The sequence below is a fragment of the Fusarium subglutinans genome (assembly GCF_013396075.1).
Source record: "Fusarium subglutinans strain NRRL 66333 chromosome Unknown NRRL66333_c0000256, whole genome shotgun sequence".
NCBI classification, from domain to species: domain Eukaryota; kingdom Fungi; phylum Ascomycota; class Sordariomycetes; order Hypocreales; family Nectriaceae; genus Fusarium; species Fusarium subglutinans.
Window position 1 is genome coordinate 42,051 of NW_023502319.1, and position 18,223 is coordinate 60,273.

The 18,223-nt window shown below is 47.7% G+C and overlaps 8 protein-coding genes across 8 annotated transcripts; 5 read left to right on the forward strand and 3 right to left on the reverse strand.

The window, feature by feature from the left end:
• Positions 1-340: 340 nt before the first annotated feature.
• Positions 341-1,470, reverse strand: FSUBG_12225 (uncharacterized protein; the record flags this gene model as incomplete). The annotated part of the gene is made up of 3 exons (XM_036676993.1): positions 341-725; positions 784-1,352; positions 1,411-1,470. The coding sequence occupies 3 exons, from the start codon at positions 1,468-1,470 to the stop codon at positions 341-343; spliced, it is 1,014 nt and encodes a 337-aa protein (XP_036532311.1).
• Positions 1,471-2,194: 724 nt separating this feature from the next.
• Positions 2,195-6,767, forward strand: FSUBG_12226 (Rho guanine nucleotide exchange factor scd1; the record flags this gene model as incomplete). The annotated part of the gene is made up of 8 exons (XM_036676994.1): positions 2,195-2,365; positions 2,421-3,301; positions 4,009-4,491; positions 4,541-5,365; positions 5,453-5,732; positions 5,987-6,226; positions 6,279-6,459; positions 6,508-6,767. The coding sequence occupies 8 exons, from the start codon at positions 2,195-2,197 to the stop codon at positions 6,765-6,767; spliced, it is 3,321 nt and encodes a 1,106-aa protein (XP_036532312.1).
• A 45-nt stretch (positions 6,768-6,812) lies between these two features.
• On the reverse strand, positions 6,813-7,745 carry FSUBG_12227 (uncharacterized protein; the record flags this gene model as incomplete). Its single annotated transcript, XM_036676995.1, has 1 exon — positions 6,813-7,745. The coding sequence occupies one exon, from the start codon at positions 7,743-7,745 to the stop codon at positions 6,813-6,815; it is 933 nt and encodes a 310-aa protein (XP_036532313.1).
• Positions 7,746-8,182: 437 nt separating this feature from the next.
• On the reverse strand, positions 8,183-9,817 carry FSUBG_12228 (metabolite transport GIT1; the record flags this gene model as incomplete). The annotated part of the gene is made up of 4 exons (XM_036676996.1): positions 8,183-8,506; positions 8,559-8,855; positions 8,922-9,295; positions 9,352-9,817. The coding sequence occupies 4 exons, from the start codon at positions 9,815-9,817 to the stop codon at positions 8,183-8,185; spliced, it is 1,461 nt and encodes a 486-aa protein (XP_036532314.1).
• Positions 9,818-10,694: 877 nt separating this feature from the next.
• On the forward strand, positions 10,695-11,674 carry FSUBG_12229 (epoxidase subunit A; the record flags this gene model as incomplete). Its single annotated transcript, XM_036676997.1, has 4 exons — positions 10,695-10,853; positions 10,910-11,084; positions 11,142-11,363; positions 11,415-11,674. 4 exons carry the CDS (start codon positions 10,695-10,697, stop codon positions 11,672-11,674), a joined length of 816 nt encoding a protein of 271 aa, XP_036532315.1.
• Positions 11,675-12,267: 593 nt separating this feature from the next.
• Positions 12,268-12,909, forward strand: FSUBG_12230 (metal dependent phosphohydrolase; the record flags this gene model as incomplete). The annotated part of the gene is made up of 1 exon (XM_036676999.1): positions 12,268-12,909. The coding sequence occupies one exon, from the start codon at positions 12,268-12,270 to the stop codon at positions 12,907-12,909; it is 642 nt and encodes a 213-aa protein (XP_036532316.1).
• Positions 12,910-13,566: 657 nt separating this feature from the next.
• On the forward strand, positions 13,567-15,312 carry FSUBG_12231 (transcriptional regulatory moc3; the record flags this gene model as incomplete). The annotated part of the gene is made up of 1 exon (XM_036677000.1): positions 13,567-15,312. The coding sequence occupies one exon, from the start codon at positions 13,567-13,569 to the stop codon at positions 15,310-15,312; it is 1,746 nt and encodes a 581-aa protein (XP_036532317.1).
• A 1,243-nt stretch (positions 15,313-16,555) lies between these two features.
• On the forward strand, positions 16,556-18,223 carry FSUBG_12232 (Dan4p; the record flags this gene model as incomplete). Its single annotated transcript, XM_036677001.1, has 1 exon — positions 16,556-18,223. A coding segment is annotated over one exon (1,668 nt), but the record flags the coding sequence as incomplete, so codon positions are not given.

An 18,223-nucleotide genomic window follows, 5' to 3' on the forward strand; every position in this document is an offset into this window, starting at 1 on the left:
AAGTCTCTTCATTTCTATAGTCGAGCTCGCAGTTAAGCAGGATATTTTGCGACTTTTGCCGTAACATTGCTAAGGGCATAATAGGGAGACAGAAATAGGTCTCCCATTCTTGTAATTCTTTCAGAAAAACACGTCTTGTATTAAATTGATTTACCGGAATTGTGAAGAATAAAGCCAGCAGACGGGCAAGAATTTGGGAACTGGTATTAAGTATGGCATGATATGACGTGAAGCAGCTTGAACCAGCAAAGACAATTGATAGCTTGACCAGCTATGAACTGCTCACCATGCATATCTTCATACCTCTAAGAAGAATAAACTCGTCGAGCCTGTTCAATTTTTATACGTCCGTCGGGTCAGGAATAGGCACAGCTTGCCCACGCGTGAAAGAAACGGCATCGAGGTAAAAGCTAGGGTTAATGCCTTGGTTCTGCGTGATGGTAATGCAGAGATCAGTAGAATCAATGCTTGGGCCGGTATATGAGAAGGTGAAAGTAAAGTCGTTGAAGAAATTATACCCAACGATACCCTTTTCACCAGAGTCGAATGCCCCGTCAATAGACAGTTCAGCGGTATTGACATTGTCATCGCAGCTAACTGAGGCTGGTTGATACTGCTTGTTGCAGACCTGGAGAACCTGCGCTTTGAAAGTATACTCAAAGCCCGCCTCGACTGCGACGCGCTGGCAAACCGTGGCGGTATTGTCAAGGTTTCCGGGTAATAGCCTGCGGAATGTTAGTATGAATTAGTCAATCAGTATTTCGGGATGACAGTGTTACGCACAGACAATGGGTGCCCTCGGCGCAGCCAAACGGGTCGGTGTAGACTATCGGAGAGGTTCCTTCTACCACCCAAGGATCGACGGTAGACTTTTCGAAGCCACCGTTCTCGGCGAGGTTGGTAATCACGGGAGGGCCAGCGGTCGTCGTAGTGGCTTCGATTGTAGTGCTTGTGGCTTCGTCGGCGGTCGTAGAGGTCTCGGTTTCTTGGGAAGTGACAGCTGTCGTGGTTGCGACGATGGTAGTAAAAGAGCTGATATCATCGGTCGTAGTGGCAGAGGTCTCAACAGTGGTCTGAGACTCAGTGACGCTGAGAGTCTCTTGAGAGGTTGAGTCAGTGACACTCAGAGTCTCTTGGGTGGTTGAGCCAGAAGTAGTCGTCTCCAGTTCTGTAGTGGCAGAGTCGGCTGAAGATGTTTCTATGGTGACCGATGACTCAATGCTTGACGCAGACTCAGTGGCGCTTAGAGTCTCTTGAGAATTAGTCGTTGTGGCAGCGCCTCCAGCCGTTGTAGTGCCAATTTCGCTGGCGAGCGACGTTGTTGTTGTCGGCCGAGGATGGGGGGCGCAAGCCTAAAACTAACTGTAAGCTTTTACTTGTGGGGTTAGGGGGGCGTTTTAGAGCACTTACACGAGCGGCGCAGAGGCTCGCGCCCATGAGGAGGGAACCGAGGGTAGTAGTGACACGCATCGTGAATAGACTGTAAAAGAGCGACTGGAGAAAACGAATGACTGGAATGCGGTAAGTGAAGAAAGAAATTGGAAGAGACATAAGAGCGAAATGTTTTCTTATCATCACGTTGGGCTTCTGTGAGAGCTGAATGACAAGTTGGAACTATTGGCTTTAGCTCGCGCTAACTTGAACAGAAGCAGCTAGCAGATTCAATGGTCCGTCTCTCTAGCCCCAGTTCTTTCAGGGGAAACGCACGTAGGGCCAGCTCCTAATTTTAGACGTAAATTGTTCTACCGGGTAGGTTAGTGCTGATTGAAGATCATATCCTCTGCTCAGTTCTGTCAGATACAATTCCTATTGAGATTTTAATTTACAGCGTTATACTGGTTTTTGGATCAGTCTCATTATCATCTCAGTCACTTATAGATAGTGCGCTATTGGGTAAGGCAGGATCGAGAATGTATAGTAGAGTCTCGTTGACTAACTAGAGCACTTACTTGGCGGAACGCTCTCTCTACGAACATCAGGAGTTTAAAAGCTGGTCCAAGCTGCAATGAGACACATGGCTGATAGCTTAGTGTAGCTACTTTGACTATACTTACAACGGTCAAGATGGTAGGACTTTAGAGGCAATTTGACGTTGGATATTCCCCGCTTTTATCCTACGATGACGCCAACTCTAATGATCTCATCTCCATCTTCTGTTCTTTACCCTTCATATTCCTCTCCTCGTCACTTCATCATGGTCAACGGTGACGCCATCGCCTACAATATCGCCGTCTTCGTTAGCACCCTGTTCCTTCTCGAATTCGGCGCCGATAAATTCGTAGACCATACCGCCATCGTTGCCCGTCGGACGGGAATTCCTGACACGGTGATTGCCCTGCTCACTGCCGGTGCAGAGTGGGAAGAGGTACAGCTTCGATCCGCTTGTTCACCTCTACCATCCTAAGCTAAACTCATCATAGCTTGTTGTCGTTGTTGCCTCACTTGCGCAGGGTCGACCATCGCTAGCAGTGGGAAACATCATCGGGTCAGCCATCTCAAACATCCTCGGCGCCTTTTCACTCGGACTTTTATTTCGTCCAACGGGCTCGCATGTTGAGTTTGACAGGAGCTCTAGGATATACTCACTGTGCTTGCTTATTATCACCACATTTGTCGCGCCAGTTGTTTACTTCTCCCAGAGGATCATCTGGTTGGTAGGTGGTTCTGTCTTGATTGGGCTCTTCGCCGTCTACCTGATCTCCATAGGCTATTCTATCAGTCGGGGAAGTCTCACCGCGCCTGAAAGTTCGGATGATGATAGCAGTGATGATGAAAGCGATACATTATCAATAGAATCAACGCCCTCTGTCAGGAGCCCCCTCCTGCCAAGGCACGAGGAGCCTGAGCCTGAGAATAGGAACGAACGGGATCATCGAGTCGCTGGTAGTCCTTCGGTGGCCGGGGTCACAGATATGCTGAACCATCGAAGGAGACGGAGCCTCGGATATCACATTGGCTTTCTGGTCCCTGGCTTCTTAGCCATCTGCCTGTCGGGCTATGTCCTCTCACACGCCGCCATCAATGTCACAGACGCTATTGGCATCTCCGACGTTCTGTTCGGTATCGTCATTCTTGCCATCGCCACTACCCTGCCCGAGAAATTCGTTGCTGTCCTGAGCGGGAACCGAGGCCATGTAGGGATTCTTGTAGCCAATACCGTGGGGAGTAACGTCTTCCTCCTGTCGCTCTGCCTGGGCATTGTCATGGTTGACACCTCCGGGAACTTTGATGGAGGCAATATCAATGTCTCGGAGCTATCTGTCCTCTGGGGCTCTACGCTGGCGCTCACGATAACCGTTTGGTATGGTGAAAGGTTTGATCGATGGATTGGAGGAGCCATGTTATTTGGCTATATTGTATTCATTATCTTGGAGTTTACAGTCATTCACCATGTGACAGAATCACCATATATATCCTAGTTGAGCAGAAAGGAACGCTGAGCAAGCAGAACTATCATGGGATGAGTCTAGTTACTGATTGTCTGGATATCTGGATATCTGGATTGGTGTGCACTTGCTTATCATGTACATCTTAGAAATCAAGCCCTTGCGCATGCCGAGTCTATCTGGTGTATTTAATTAGGAGGCTTCGCAATGGTTTATATTCACAGAAATAAGTCCATGATATTTATATGTAGCCCTGATACGTATTTGTTGGCACAGTATCAGTCTGACAATGCTTGGGAGAGGCTCACGGCATATGTACCTCTTGCAGGGCATAATCCCTGCAGATCCTCACTGTAATCCGAGCCAAGCCCCAGGATACGTCAAGCATAGTAACAGAGACAGCCAATAATCATGTTCAAGGTCAACGAACAAATGAAGCTGCTATAGATTCATTGAAAAATTCCCTAAGGCCAATTTCCGACTACTGAAAACACCACCAAAGTCTGTTATGTTTCAATGGTTAGAATCCTCGAAACCTCAGCCATTGATTACATAACCCTGCAGGGCTGACCTGGGCTTGGCGTTTTCAACACAGCCTCAACAAGCAATAATGGCGTTTCAGCTCCCTCCCGCGACCTCTCAACCTCGATCTTCCCATCACCAAAATGTCCGATCCTCTGAGTGTCGCCGCTTCAATCGCAGGACTCATCTCAATCACAGTAGAGGCTGTCAAGTTCCTCAGTCCATATGTCTCAGCGGCTAAAGAGACCCCGCAGGTCGCGGCGCACGTCTACTCTGAAGTCCAGAGCACCCAGGTCATACTGATGGGACTTCAGAGCCTCACCAAGAACCTTGGGTCCGTGAAGGTTCAAAATGCCGCCCTGATTGGCGTGAATCAGGTAGTAGCGGTTCTCACGGATGGAGTTCTTCTTTACTCGGAGTTGCATAAGGAACTTCAGTCCTTGTGGACTAAAGACGGCGTGGAAAAAGTACCGCTGAGAGGCCGCTTACAGTGGGTTTGGAAGGAGAGTACATTTGTAACTCTTCTCAATAGGCTGCAGAGCTTCAAGAGCTCAATGACACTTGTATTGGTGATTCTGCAAAGGTGCGTTTATATCGTGCAATGACTGGGACAACATCTGATTCATTTGCAGTGACTCTGGCAAAACAGCAAAAGAGCACCAGGAGCAGCTCTCCAACAACGTCAAAGCTCTTCTAGACAATAACAATGCTCTGTCACGCCGGCTGATGAACATCGAGGATGCTTTGGATACCCAGACAATCATTTCCAGGCGCATGAGCATTCTCTCGATGAGCGGGTCTCCATCTCAAAACTCAAGTCAGCAATCAACTACGGAATCACCAGCTACATCAATCACGACTAAGACCAACCCTACTATATCTAAGTTTGACTTTGAAGATGATCTTGAGTCATCACGCGTATACCGCCGCGCAGTTAGAGAAACCATGGATTATTCATTCCGGAGCTCGGTCGCTAGATCACACAACTGGTCGGTCTTTTCAGGCCTGAGTCTCGGTGAAATTTCTATTATGTCTGTCATCGCATTGCCCGTGTATCAGGATGATATCACCAATGCTGAGCACTATGACTTCGGAGAAGAAGCTGTTCCTGATACTGAAACGCCAGGGCCAGTTACGGGCCAGCCTTTGTTGATACAATGCCTCGAGCTTAAACTTAAACTTCTCACGATACCGGGGATGTCTAGGTACTTTGATGACATACCTCATCCCCCTGACGATATATCTCTCCTCCGGTCAGTGCTTCAGCAAGCTACACCGCTGCTTATGCTTGCTCAGGCTTTGACCCCGACTCAAAGCTTAGATACCGGTCTACCTGAGGACATCACCGATGACACCAGGAAAGAAATAGTTTTATGGTTTGCCCAGTTCTGCCACGACAAGCTCGATATAGAAACGAGCAACCTGATTACAGTCCAGGATCTGATGGGAGGTACCCCGTATGGCACTTTTAAGGCAAGTTACACAGCAGCACCAAAGCAGCAGAAGTTCCTGACCGTGCTGTAGGTCGTCTTACTCATTTCAAGTATCACCAAGAACTTGGTAATCCATGGTCCTCCTACGGACCAGTTGTCTTCAGCCAAAGCTCAAGTCGACGCCCAGCCCCCAGAGCTTCGAAAGCTGCTCATGGAACAGCACCAATCCGTCCAGGATGTTCATGAACTCCTTGAGATGAAGGAACAACTCGACATGCTTTCGAACGACATATTTCAAGGGTCAAGAGAACTCGCAGACACACATGTCGCGTTTCTTATCGGGATGGAACAGAACTTTCTACGTCCCTTGACTGATCAGAAATGGGCTCCGGTATTTAACTATATTCTCAGATTTGTCAGCTATGAAGCTGCATTTTATGTCAACTATAGCAGTCACAGAGCCAGCATACAACTTTGGCTGAAACACGGGCATATCAGAGATAAAGGTAAAATAAGAGAATCATTGGCAAGATGCTTGTATCTCTTGCCCATGAGAGCCAAAAGAATTTCTATGCTTTTTGAATTCTCCGAGGTATGATCCAATTGAAACACGAACCCTAATACTTAGATACTAATATTATTTAGTACTTGAAGAGCCTGCCGGTTCCCACAGAAGAGCAGAAGAAGGATCGTAGCAAGTCTCAATATTCCATTTCGCGGATTGTTACTCGGCTACAGGATAATACCATATCTGTGAATACCCAATCGGCTGTTCAGGAGCTTCAACAAAAGATCGCGGACTGGAAGGGCATTCGTCCAGGTGATCTTGGGGAGATGATTCTCTCTCAGAGACTTTATGTGACAAAGAGTTCCAAAACTCACCCGGTAAGCCGCCTTAGCATGAAATCTTTTGTTGCGTCTGACGTAATTGCAATAGTATCACGGGTATCTTTTCCAGAACATGCTTCTCCTCTGCAAAGAGACTCGTGGTCAACATTCAAAAGAGCCATCGTTTTACGGGTCGAAGCCCTTATCCGAACAGAAGCAGACCAAGTTCATACTAAAGGGACGATTCCATCTGAGACATATACTATCGGTCACTCTGACCTCTAAGAAGAGTATGCATCCATCCTCTTCAGTTTTAACGCAATCACTCATACAAATAGACACACATATATGTGAGGTTCAATGGGGTGCTGAAAACAGCGACAAGTCAGAATTCTCACTTGTCTTTGAAAGAGAGTCTGAAATGCGAGCCTGGGCATCAAAGATCGATGAGTATAGAATGATGGAAATACTCATGGCAAGGCCAAAGATTGATGCAGAAGAGATAGATTCACCGACAGAAGGGAACACGAATGAATCTGTACCTGAAGATTTGACGGAACGAAGGGAGCGATGGAAGCGATATGGGGTAATAACATAGTCCATTGGTATGCTATAAGTATTATATGACGATCAATGACTACCATTAAATACCAACTTCCTCGAAGGTCACCGCATCAACGTCACCCTCAGCATTCTTACAGCTGAATCCAACAGAAACACTGAGATAGCCATACTGGTCCAGTTTGTCCTGCGAAAGTGAACAGATAATATCGAGAGATGCCCATTGATTCACAGCATCATCGGCGCTGACTGTGTTCGAGCCACCTATGACGGGCACAATGTTACTCGGGTCTCCATAGTAGCAGCCAACAGCCATTGCATTGCACCCGTCGGCGCGCTGGCTAACCGTGGCTTGGTCGACGCGGAGCCAAGCAGCGAGTTTATAGCTGCCTGCTTTGAGAAGCGACTTGTCGATCTTTTGGTAGACCCTGTTGTTGACTGACTCGTTGTCATCGGATTCTCCGAATTGAAGGCGGGCGTAGGCTGGACCTTCGTAGGGCGAGGAGGAGCCAAGCTGGATGGGGTCGGTGTCTGATAGCCAGGGGTTTACTGTTCCTAGATCGAAGTTGCCGTTGATGAAGAGTTCTGTTGGCTCTGCTTCGGCGGTTGTAGTGGTTGTAGCGGTCTCGACTACGGTCGTTGTGCCTTCGGTGGTGGTTGGCGCTGTAGTAGCCTCACTGCTGGTGACGAGTGTAGTGTCGCTGCTGCTGCCGACTGTCGCGCTCTCGCTTAAGACGGTAGTCGTTGATGCTTCTCTCACGGACTCGCTCATAGTTGTTCCATCCTGAGTCAGCGTGGTAGTTGCCTCTGTCTCAGTTGTAGCCTTAGTCTCGGTAGTTGCGATACTTGTCTCGATGGTAGCGGAAAGGGCAGTAGTAGTGTCGGATACAAAGGTGACGGAAGCAGTTTCAGTGGCAGATGTAGCGACACTCTGGTGCTTACAAGGCCCTGCATTAATAGAAGCTAGCAACGCCAGGTTTGCAAAGGCAGCCGCAATTAGTTTGTTGGAAACCATCTTGGCAGGCTTCAAAGGGAAAACGGAAACGACTGTGGTGGGTTTGTAAAAGTGAACCAAAAAGGAATTAACAACATGAGGTAAAACAGGGCATTCACCAGTTTTATTTCAGCAGACTGCGAGAAAGTGGCTCAGGGGCAACCAGATAACTATTGGCGACCTAGCCTGTGGCATTCGATAGCGCCCCGATAGCGTTGAGATCTCCCCTTGTGTGGACCAATGAGATTACCAGCTTCATGGCTGGCTTTATGATTGAAATAAGAAATTAACTTAAAAATCAAGCTTGCAATAGGTAGTGTTTACATCTTTGTTCGTATTCTACCTAGCTTTGCAGTTAATCATTGAACAGGGCGGAAGCTAATTAAAAGGATCTGCACGTTGGCATACCCACCATCTACCTGCTATCTTACTTGAGCTTCGCAGCTGAAGATACCACTCTAGTCCTTCATCACTTCACCAAATGATCCCTTGTAACCATTCTGCTCCAGGTACAGTCGGAATTGAGCATCTTCGCTCTCGAGTTCCTTGTCCTTATCTGGGATGAGAAACCACGCAACAAGACCACCTACAGCAGCAAAGGCAGCTCCAATGAGAAACACAGCCTGGATACCTTGCTGTTTATCGGAGAAAGAGTCCTGAATGGGCGAAAATACCTGTGTCCCAATTGCTGCACCAGCCTTTCCCACGGCTGCCGCGAAGCCTAAGAAGTGTCCTCGAAGAGGTGTTGGGAAAGACTCTGCAGCACATAGAAATGTGGCGACCTGTTTTGATGTCAGTAAATAGCCAAGCTGCGCTTCGATAGTTGGTACGTACGCCAGGACCCATCTCTCCGAGTGCGTTGAAGATGCCGTAAAGCACGATGAACAAAGGAAACACGGACTGGATCGGAGAAAGAGCACCACCAATAATGAAGCCCAGGATCGTCCATCCGAGAAAGCCCAGAGTCATGGTTTGTCTGCGGCCAATACGATCCATGAGAAGTCCTCCAACGACGCAGCCCGGGAGGTAAAAGCAGTTGACAACCGTACCAAAACCGATGTTCTGTTGAAGGGTATCCTTGGGATTCAAAGTAGCGATGATTGTCGAGCTGAAGATTCCGAAAGGGTATGTCTATAACCGGTATCAGTAAACTTGAGAAACCTAGACGTGGCACATTGGATCAACCGTGATACTCACCACAAAGTCATAGAAAAACCATGCCAGTGATGTTCCGAGCATTGGCTTCCAATATCTCTTGATCACAAGCAGGTATGGTATGTCCTGCTTGATCGCATGCTTCTTGTACTGCGTCGAATCGAACTGACGAAGTCGAAGGAATAGAAGTGCTACTGGTAGGATAAATCCAATACCGAAGTTGATACGCCAAACACCATCGCCAACATGTTGATGGTAAGCTGCGAGCACGATCAATGCGACTACACCTGCCATGACAAAACCAAGATCGATAGAAAAGTCTGTTGCAGCGGCGACCAGGAGTCCACGTCGGCGTCTCACAAACGAGGTCTCGTCTGAAGCTTCAGTACTTCCTGTACCACAAGTAGGATATTCACCTGCCGAAGCCATCAGTTTCATGTTTTCTCAAATCAAGTTCCATTTCTGCACTTACCACCAGCACCGAACCCTGCAACACCTCTCCCGACAATCATCATCCAAAACATGCCCAGCTCAGTCTTGCCATGCGCTGCAGTTGCAAGTATGATACCCAACACCAAAAACAAGGTAGCAAACACAATACCAGTCCGTCTGCCAAGTCTGTCAATGACATAGCCAAAGAAGAGCATCCCGAGGACCTCGCCGATGAGGAATGCATTGGAAAGTCGAGTCTTGATCGAGCTGGAGAAACTATCGGGGTATAACTTAGCAAAAACCGGATTCATGTATCCTATGATCTGCGCGTTGTATCCATCAGAGAATAGAGCCAGGCCACTTGTCAGGATTGCTGTGATGGCTGACGTGCGAGACTTGGTAGGGATTTCAACATCTGTGGTGTTAACATTGGTCTCGTTTTTGAAGGATTCATCGTCTTGGTTGCTCTTTGGAGCAGGCATCTCTGGAGAAGCCTTGCTATCCATGATAGTGATATTGAAGCGGATAGTAATGGAATGGTCTTTCTTAGAAGCCTCTGTCTGATAATATATTCGTGAAACTATTCAGATATTTATATATGAGTTAGACTAAGGATATTCTCGCTTTGCAACACCCTCCTTCTTGCCTAGTTTCAAACATTTCTGGTCAAAGACAGACTCTCGCGTGCCTTGATTATGGGACGTTATTGGATGTTCAGGTGAAATTCTTTATCTTGTTCAATAACCAGTTGCTCGGTTAGTGCACGTGGGCAGTGTTGCTAGATTTGGTTGGGGTTGATGAACTTCATAATGCCAAATAGTTGCCGATACTCCGAGGAGGGCTTGACGTCTACCCTCGTATGCGTTTCCATATTTTGGGACTGCAAAGCCTTCCTAATTCCCGTCTGGTCACACTAGGCTTTCGCTTTGGCCCTTTGGGTCTGATCCAAAGTGGGCCATACTACTGTAGCAAGTCGAATGCAGGGTCAAAACAGTATCAGTCTCGGTTACTCGGCATGCTACACTGTCATTTTTGTCTTTTTCTCTAGGTCCATGCTGTAATGGCCCTGTTTCATTGCTTGGGAAAAAATCCCGTAGTTGGAGACTAATGCAGCTAGTGAGCGATAGCCGACAGACCTCGATATCTTATCTCGAGCCGAGTAGCGAGCAACGCATGGATGAGAGCGAATGAGAATTAGCGTGGAGCTCACGAGACATATCATATCTTGTAACTTGGAGGCCAGAAGTTTTAGAATATCTCAAAAAATATAATTATCGATGATACCAAGTCAAACCGATCAATCCACTACATGCATCTGACAGCTCAAGGATTTGTTATTCCCATTCACACTTTGCTTATACTCATTAAGCATAACTTTTCAACATGGTGGTCACCGATGATCAGATCTACTTCTTTAAGAAGAACGGCTACCTAATTGTCCGCGACCTACTGCAGCCTGAGCAAGTCAAAGACCTACAATCATGGGCCGAGGAAGTTCGAAACTGGAAACCTACTGAAGATTCGGAATTCATGCCTTATGAGGTTTGAGATACCCTTCAATCAACTTGACTCAAGGGATAACAGCTAATATGGATCAGGAGGTCAATGACAAAGGCCAAAATGTTCTCTGTCGAACTGAGAACTTTGCCGATTGTCACAATGGATTCAGCAATCTGCTTCGAAGCCCAAAATTGCTTGGTCTTCTGAACGATCTTGCGGAGGAACCTATGCTTTTGTTTAAGGAGAAGATCAATTACAAGCTCTCTGGAAGCGGTAAGATGCTCTCTACTTAATCCGTTCATATCCTTGCCTGGAACTAATCATTCATAGGCGGATTCGCACCTCACATTGATGCTGTTGCTTATACGCACATCAAAGATGTCAAGCACTTGACAATTTTACTGAGCGTTGACCCCTCCAATATCCGCAATGGCGGGCTGGAAGTTGTGGATGGAAGCCATGAGATGAATGTTCCTATTAACAAGGCTACCAACTGCATTGAATCGACTTGGGTTGACTCTCAAACTTGGACTCCTGTTGAACTAGAAGCTGGTAAGTGGCCCATGTTCCGCATCTAGATTATCCTTACTGACCCATGCCAAGGCGAGCTGCTCGTCTTCACTTCCTACCTAGCTCATCGCAGTGGTGCCAACAAGAGTAGCTCAGACCGTAAGGCTATCTATGCAACTTACAATCGTGCTTGCGAGGGGGATCTGCGTCAGGGATACTACGAGCACAGGAAGCAGGAGTGGCCGGCTACGCATATGCGAAAGGCTGGGAAGTCTTATGAAGCGGGAGCGTTGACGTATGGCTTTGGATCACCTATGCTTAGTGTCGATGCTGGGAAGCAAGTCACATTTTAGTAACTATATCTTGTACAGACAAGGCCGGTTGTTATCCTGCTCGGTTTTAATTTACGTTTGTTTTTGAATGACATCTATTCCTCCAAGTCCTCTGTCCGATGCTCACTCCGATCATGCGTCGTGAAATTAAAGGCTGGACATATAGGGAGAACACTAAGTCGCAGTCCCTGATGCTACTTAGTAAATTCTGGTATCTTAACGCGATGACATACCTATGGGGCTTTGCCTGTAGGCCCATAACACCCTGAACAATGGTATCCACCGGATAATCGTATCAATGAGCTCGACGTTTTGCTACCCTGAAGATCTTAGCGCTGTCACAGCGTAGAGTGCGCTAAATGACAAACGGCTAGGTTGGTGCTAGACCTGTCTTACCCCACTCCAAGCGACAAGCGAGAGCCGACAGCCGAAAATCTTGAGAACTTCGCAGATACGGAACGCAGGGGCCATCATTGGCTCAAAATCCATTGATTAGGCATGGCCAATGCATAGGTCATGAATGGCCAGTCGACTTATTTATTTTCCACTATACCAACCTCGCAATTCAACGTATTGATCATCATCATTTGAAAATCTACACAGCCAACGCAGCCATGGAACTTCCAACAGTCCCAACGCCATCCTCCGTGGCTGAGTACGTTATATCTGTTCTCCAAGCCTCTGAAAACACGCCCTACATTGGAGAACCCATTTCTCAACTCCAACATTCTCTCCAGTGCGCGGCTCAAGCTGCCTCGGTTTCACCACCCGTGGATGAAGCCACTCAAATCGCCGCACTACTTCACGATATCGGTCAATATGCACCAGCCAAAGACCTGAGCAAACTCACCGGCGGAGAAGCCAAAAACCTAGGCGGACAAGCAGCGGGCACAAGCGTCGGTAGAGTCGGACACGAGACACTGGGTGCACAATTTGTTCGTGCGCTAGGCTTTTCTGAGAAGGTTGCGCGTCTGGTGGAATCACATGTTGCTGCTAAGCGGTATTTGTGTGTAGTGGATAAAGGGTATATGAGTAAGCTTTCAGATGCGAGTAAGAAGAGCCTTGGTTATCAGGGTGGACCGATGAGTGATCATGAGAGGGCTGAGTTTGGTGCTGATGAGTGGTGTAAGGAGATGTGCCAATTGAGGGTTTGGGACGATGAAGCCAAGATCGAGGGGCTTGAGGTCAGGGACTTGGAGAGCTGGAGACCGGTGTTGGAACGGCAATTAGAAGTAAGGAAGGGCAACATGATTTAGATATATAAGTTATATATATTTTATCCTTAGCAAGTATAACTTATGTACATGTGTAGATGCTCTGACGACACTGTACAGGTAAGATATAATTATGTCCTTTATACTTTGTTTTATTTATAAGATTACAGTAACAGATTAAGAAAGAAAATAAAGAGCCTAATATAATACTTAGCTAAAAGTATAAAGCTGTAAATTCTTATAAGTATTTCTAACTGCTTATATATGTTCTCCCTCTGACTTTATTGTGTGACTATAGAAAATCTATCTCTTTTCTTTATGTCTGTAGGGTACCTAGTCTTGTATTCTTGAGGCTATTCCAACCCAAAGTGGGGCAGTAAATGGCCAAGCAGTTGAGCAGATAAGATAAGGAAGCTTGCACATCGCTTAGAGTAAAGATCGTCGCTTGCAGATAAGCCCCGCAATTTGCACTTCTCCTCTGAGCCAATCAAGCACGCACATGGTTATCGTCTAAGGGCTGATCTGGGGCTTGCGAAATGTCACAACGCGCGGGCCGTGATGGGGAATGAATTGAATTGACGATATCATGACCTTCTCCATCTCGTTATGAGCACTGCAGCGGGATCTCGGTACGTAGCCGATCCGCATTGAGGTGATTTTAGTGTGATCTCCTTCGGTCCATTACGACGAGCGACAATCATGCAGACGACAAGGCACCATGGCTATCGTGGCCGGGTCCGGAGCGGCTGTCTTACTTGCCGAGCTCGCAAAGTCAAATGCGACGAGACCAAGCCCGTCTGTAATAACTGTACAAGATTACATCGCCAATGCACATACAAGCCCCGAAGAGTCTTCCGGGAGACTGCCAGCGCCGACAATTCGCCACCAGGTCAACCATCATTCCACTTCGGGGGAGCAGCTCAAGCATCGGAAGCGCATGATGTCAACCAATCCCACTCCAGCCCGTCGCTCACCGATGACTATGAAAACCAAGGGTCATCAAAGGTGCTCTCGAATGAGAGGACAAACCAAACTCCCTTCTTGTTCGAAGGCAGAACAAATGTAGACGTCACTGCCTGTTTACAAAAAGCTCTTCAACACCGAAGTGCAATTACTATCGTGGATGACAGCTACGAGCGCGACGAATCCCCACTGAACCTGATATCACGGGATATCGAGTTGACCACGACACTCGATATCCTCACTCTACGTACACACTCACCCTACATGACAGAACTCTTCCTCGATACAGTGGAATGCCCTGGTATCACACCATTCGATCCCCTCAACTGGAACCGCGCCAAGGATCATATTGTACATCTGGGAAAGTCATGTCTAGCTATTTCTTCCGGCATAACAGCTGTCGCAACTCTATGCAGTGGACAGGTATTCTCCCTTTCCACATCTGAGTCACTCTCTCACTATCAGTCCGCGAGGAAGAATGTCGAAGAGTTGTTGGGAGATGACGATAAAGACTTTGAGCTTGTTCTGGCAGCTGTCTTTCTGTTGTGTATTTTTGAGCTGATTTACTCTGGAGATATCACACCTTACCTGAGAGAACCGAGCCGAATCTTCATACGAAGACTAGAAGCTTGGGTACAGACTCAAACTTCTTACTCGGAGCTTTGCACACGCATAGTCACGTGGCTGAAAATTCTTTACTCGGCTTCCTTTCGAGGTGGAGCCATGGGCCTGCTATCTGAAAGGGTAGTCAGCCTTCTCCCCAAGTTCAGTGGCCCAATACCGAACCTCCGACCTCGTATCGACCAAGAGACAGAATTATCCAATCATCTATACGAGGTCTTGAGCGCTCCCATCTTTGACTTTTACTGCCAACTTCAAACTCTATCTGGAGAGATTGCCAAACTTTCACTTTATCATCGATCGCGCACGAAACGCAAAGACCAACAGGAAGTAGTCGAACGAATGGCGTGTCTAAAAATCCGACTTCGGGCACTATGGGAAGCTCGGTGCGCTACGCAGCGTCAGTCTCCGGAGCATCTGCGCTCCCAAATTGTTCCCAGGATCGCAGACATGATTTCGAGTCTTATCAGTATTTGTGAGGCCGCGTTTCATGCCGAGTTCATCGACATCGGCAGACAGCTCGGCGATCCTGTATCTCAATCTCCACATTCCACAGAAGCATTGGGCAGGATTAAGGAGATTCTGGAGGGAGATTGCAGTGACAATGAGGAGGGTAAGGCAAGAGGAATCAACCCTGGGTACTTGAGACCGTTGTTTCTATGTGCTATAGAGAGTACAGATAAGGAACAGACCAGCTGGGCCGTGGAGAAGCTGGCTGGGATCCAGAATCATGTCTATCGTGGAGAGTTTTTCTTGGCATTTGCGAAGGCACTTTCAGAAGCACAAACGCGTCATGACAGAAGGGTAACTTCGAGGTATTTCTGCATCTGGTATTTTGGAACCGCACCACCATTCCTATAGGAATAGCCCTAGCAATATAGCGCATCAACTCATGAAATTCGGTAGTCCCTGTAGGTACTCACTAGCCCGATATAAGCTATCTGATTAGTCAGGATATCAATAAGAATCTAACAGCTAGTTAAATAGCCTTATTGGTCAAATAAACGAAGTGGCTTTGCCTAGCGTGTACCTACAGGGACTACCGAATTTTATGAGTTGATGCGGTACAAGGATGAAAGTACGAACTTGAGCATATCTGGTAGATATCTTGTGAACACACTACGCTAAATTGGCTAAGAGCTTACACCCCTACATCGAACTTCTTACAGATGGAGCAAAGTGCCAGTAGTAGGAGATGAATGTAGGGAACTAGCATAACTTAAATGGATCGTATCACGTCACCCTTCCGCTTTCAGTGCCCTTGCATCCTTTGAAATTAAAATCTCGTAAAAGACTGAGCGATTTTAACAATTGCGCCTTCTCCTATTCAATGGTATTCGCGTCTCCATGCCTCGGCAGCAAAAAGCCGACTCTAGACCACTAACTAAGTTAAAACTCAAAATAGGGTCCACGAGGTAAACCTGTAGAGTCTCGGTGCCTCCTTTTGAATTGCTTTCAACACTACCCAAAAGTTCAGCAATGCAAGAATTGACGATGCATCGGTGAAACGGTCGCAACGGCTGTGGCGGATGGCTTTTCTGAAGCGTTGTGGCTTTAGCTCAGTCTGTTTTCAACGTGATATCTGTCTTGAAGCGGCGTTAACGGCACTGATTGAGCGCTATGGTAGAACTGTGACTGATATGATTGGGCGAGTATGTTACGCTGCCCGAGAAAGTGACGTGTTACCATTCCAGACATGTTTAGCTCTCTATGGAATATTGAATTCCAGTCGATGGACGGTTACGGAGCACCCATTCAGCAGTTGTTTAAGTTAGCCACTATACAGACTATACCCTTTTCAGAAGGGTTGACAAGATCCACCGCCCCGGTTGACTGTAAGACATTGGGATTAGCGGCAGCAGAGTTGGAAAGCTTAACATGTAGCTCCAAGAAAATCCATTCAAGATATGACGAAAAATGGAAAACAATAAGGAATGTTGTGCAATTAGATTGAATATGAAAGGTAGAGAAGTTTTAATAAATATATATAGCAATATCGCGTCCCCGAATGTTAAGATTTCTTTTCGTAGTAGATTGTGCTTGTCCTTCGTTTTACCCTCTAGTACCACCACTACCCCCTACGTTCGCTACCATATAATCACCAATGCGTGTCTCTCCCCTTCTCCTCCTGGGCCTTGGCCTGGGAGTCATTAGTCAGACGACTACAAGTACTGAGTCGAGCACCTCGTCTTCCTCGGTCAGCTCGACTAGCTCGTCAGCATCTAGCTCCAGCTCTGCCGAAAGTTCGTCCACCTCATCTTCTGCCAGCTCATCCAGCTTGTCTTCTGCCAGCTCATCTTCGTCTTCCCAGTCCAGCTCTGCTAGCTCGTCTTCTGACAGCTCAAGCTCCGCTAGCTCCACCTCCAGTGCCCCAACTTCCTCAGTCACTATCAGCACCAGCACCAGCGCCAGTTCCGCCAGCTCGTCATCTAGCAGCTCAAGCCCCACCAGTTCATCCTCTGCTAGCTCATCTTCTATTAGCAGCTCCTCTGCTTCTGAAAGCTCTAGCTCTACTGCTAGCTCTTCTGTCAGCTCTTCTGCCAGCAGCTCCTCTACTTCTGAAAGCTCTAGCTCTACCGCCAGCTCTACTGTCAGCTCTTCTGTCAGCAGCTCCTCTGCTTCTGAAAGCTCTGGCTCTTCTGAACAGGCTACAAGCTCTGGACTGACCAGCTCTGTCTCTGTCTCTGTCTCTAGCTCTACTACCACTGTTTCCTCATCTACTACTACAGATACCTCTGCTCAAGTTAGTGACTCTACTACTGAGTCTAGCTCTACTGAGGTTAGTAGCTCTGCTGAAGGAACTGGCTCTGCTGTTACCACAACCTCTGCTGAGGAGACTAGCTCTGCTGAAATCACTACCTCTGCTGAGGAGACTAGCTCTGCTGAAATCACTACCTCTGCTGAGGAGACTAGCTCTGCTGAAATCACTACCTCTGCTGAGGAGACTAGCTCTGCTGAAATCACTACCTCTGCTGAGGAGACTAGCTCTGCTGAAATCACTACCTCTGCTGGGAGACTAGCTCTGCTGAGGAAGGAGACTAGCTCTGCTGAGGAGACTACCTCTGCTGACATCACTACCTCTGCCGAGGAGACTACCTCTGCCGAGGAGACTGCCTTTACCACTACTGAGCCTAGCTCTACTGAGGATACCGGCTCTGTTACCACCACTGAGTCTGCTACTTCCACTGCCACTCCCATCGCCTCTCAGTCCGTCTCCTTTGAGGGTGCTTCTTATGGTGCTGGTTCTTCTCCCGAGACCAACTCCGATGGCCAGGTCGTTGCTGTTAAGATGGTCGCTGGCGCCAACGGCCAGGCTGAGTTCAGTGTCTCCACCGATGCCAATGCCACTCCCGCTGGTGACTCTACCGTTGTCACCTTCTCTTACACTGTCAGTGCCTTTGCCAAGCGCATGCGCATAATGAAGCGTGCCTTCGAGGGTTGCACACTTACCATCACTGTTGATGGAAACGAGGTTTACTCTGGACCTGTTGAGGCTGGTGCCGGTACTTACAGCAAGAGCTCTCAGCCTTTCGCTCTTGAGCAGAACCCCAACATCAAGTTCGTCCAGACTTGCGGCACTGACCCCGTGAACCTGACTGTCAAGAAGATTGGGCTGGTGACATTCGCTGGTGTTGCTACTACTAGTGTTGAGTCTGGTTCGGCTACCGAGACTGGCTCTGCTACCGAGACTGAGACTGGCTCTGCCACTGAGACTGGCTCTGCTACTGAGTCTGAGACTGCTACTGAGACTGAGACTGGCTCTGCTACTGAG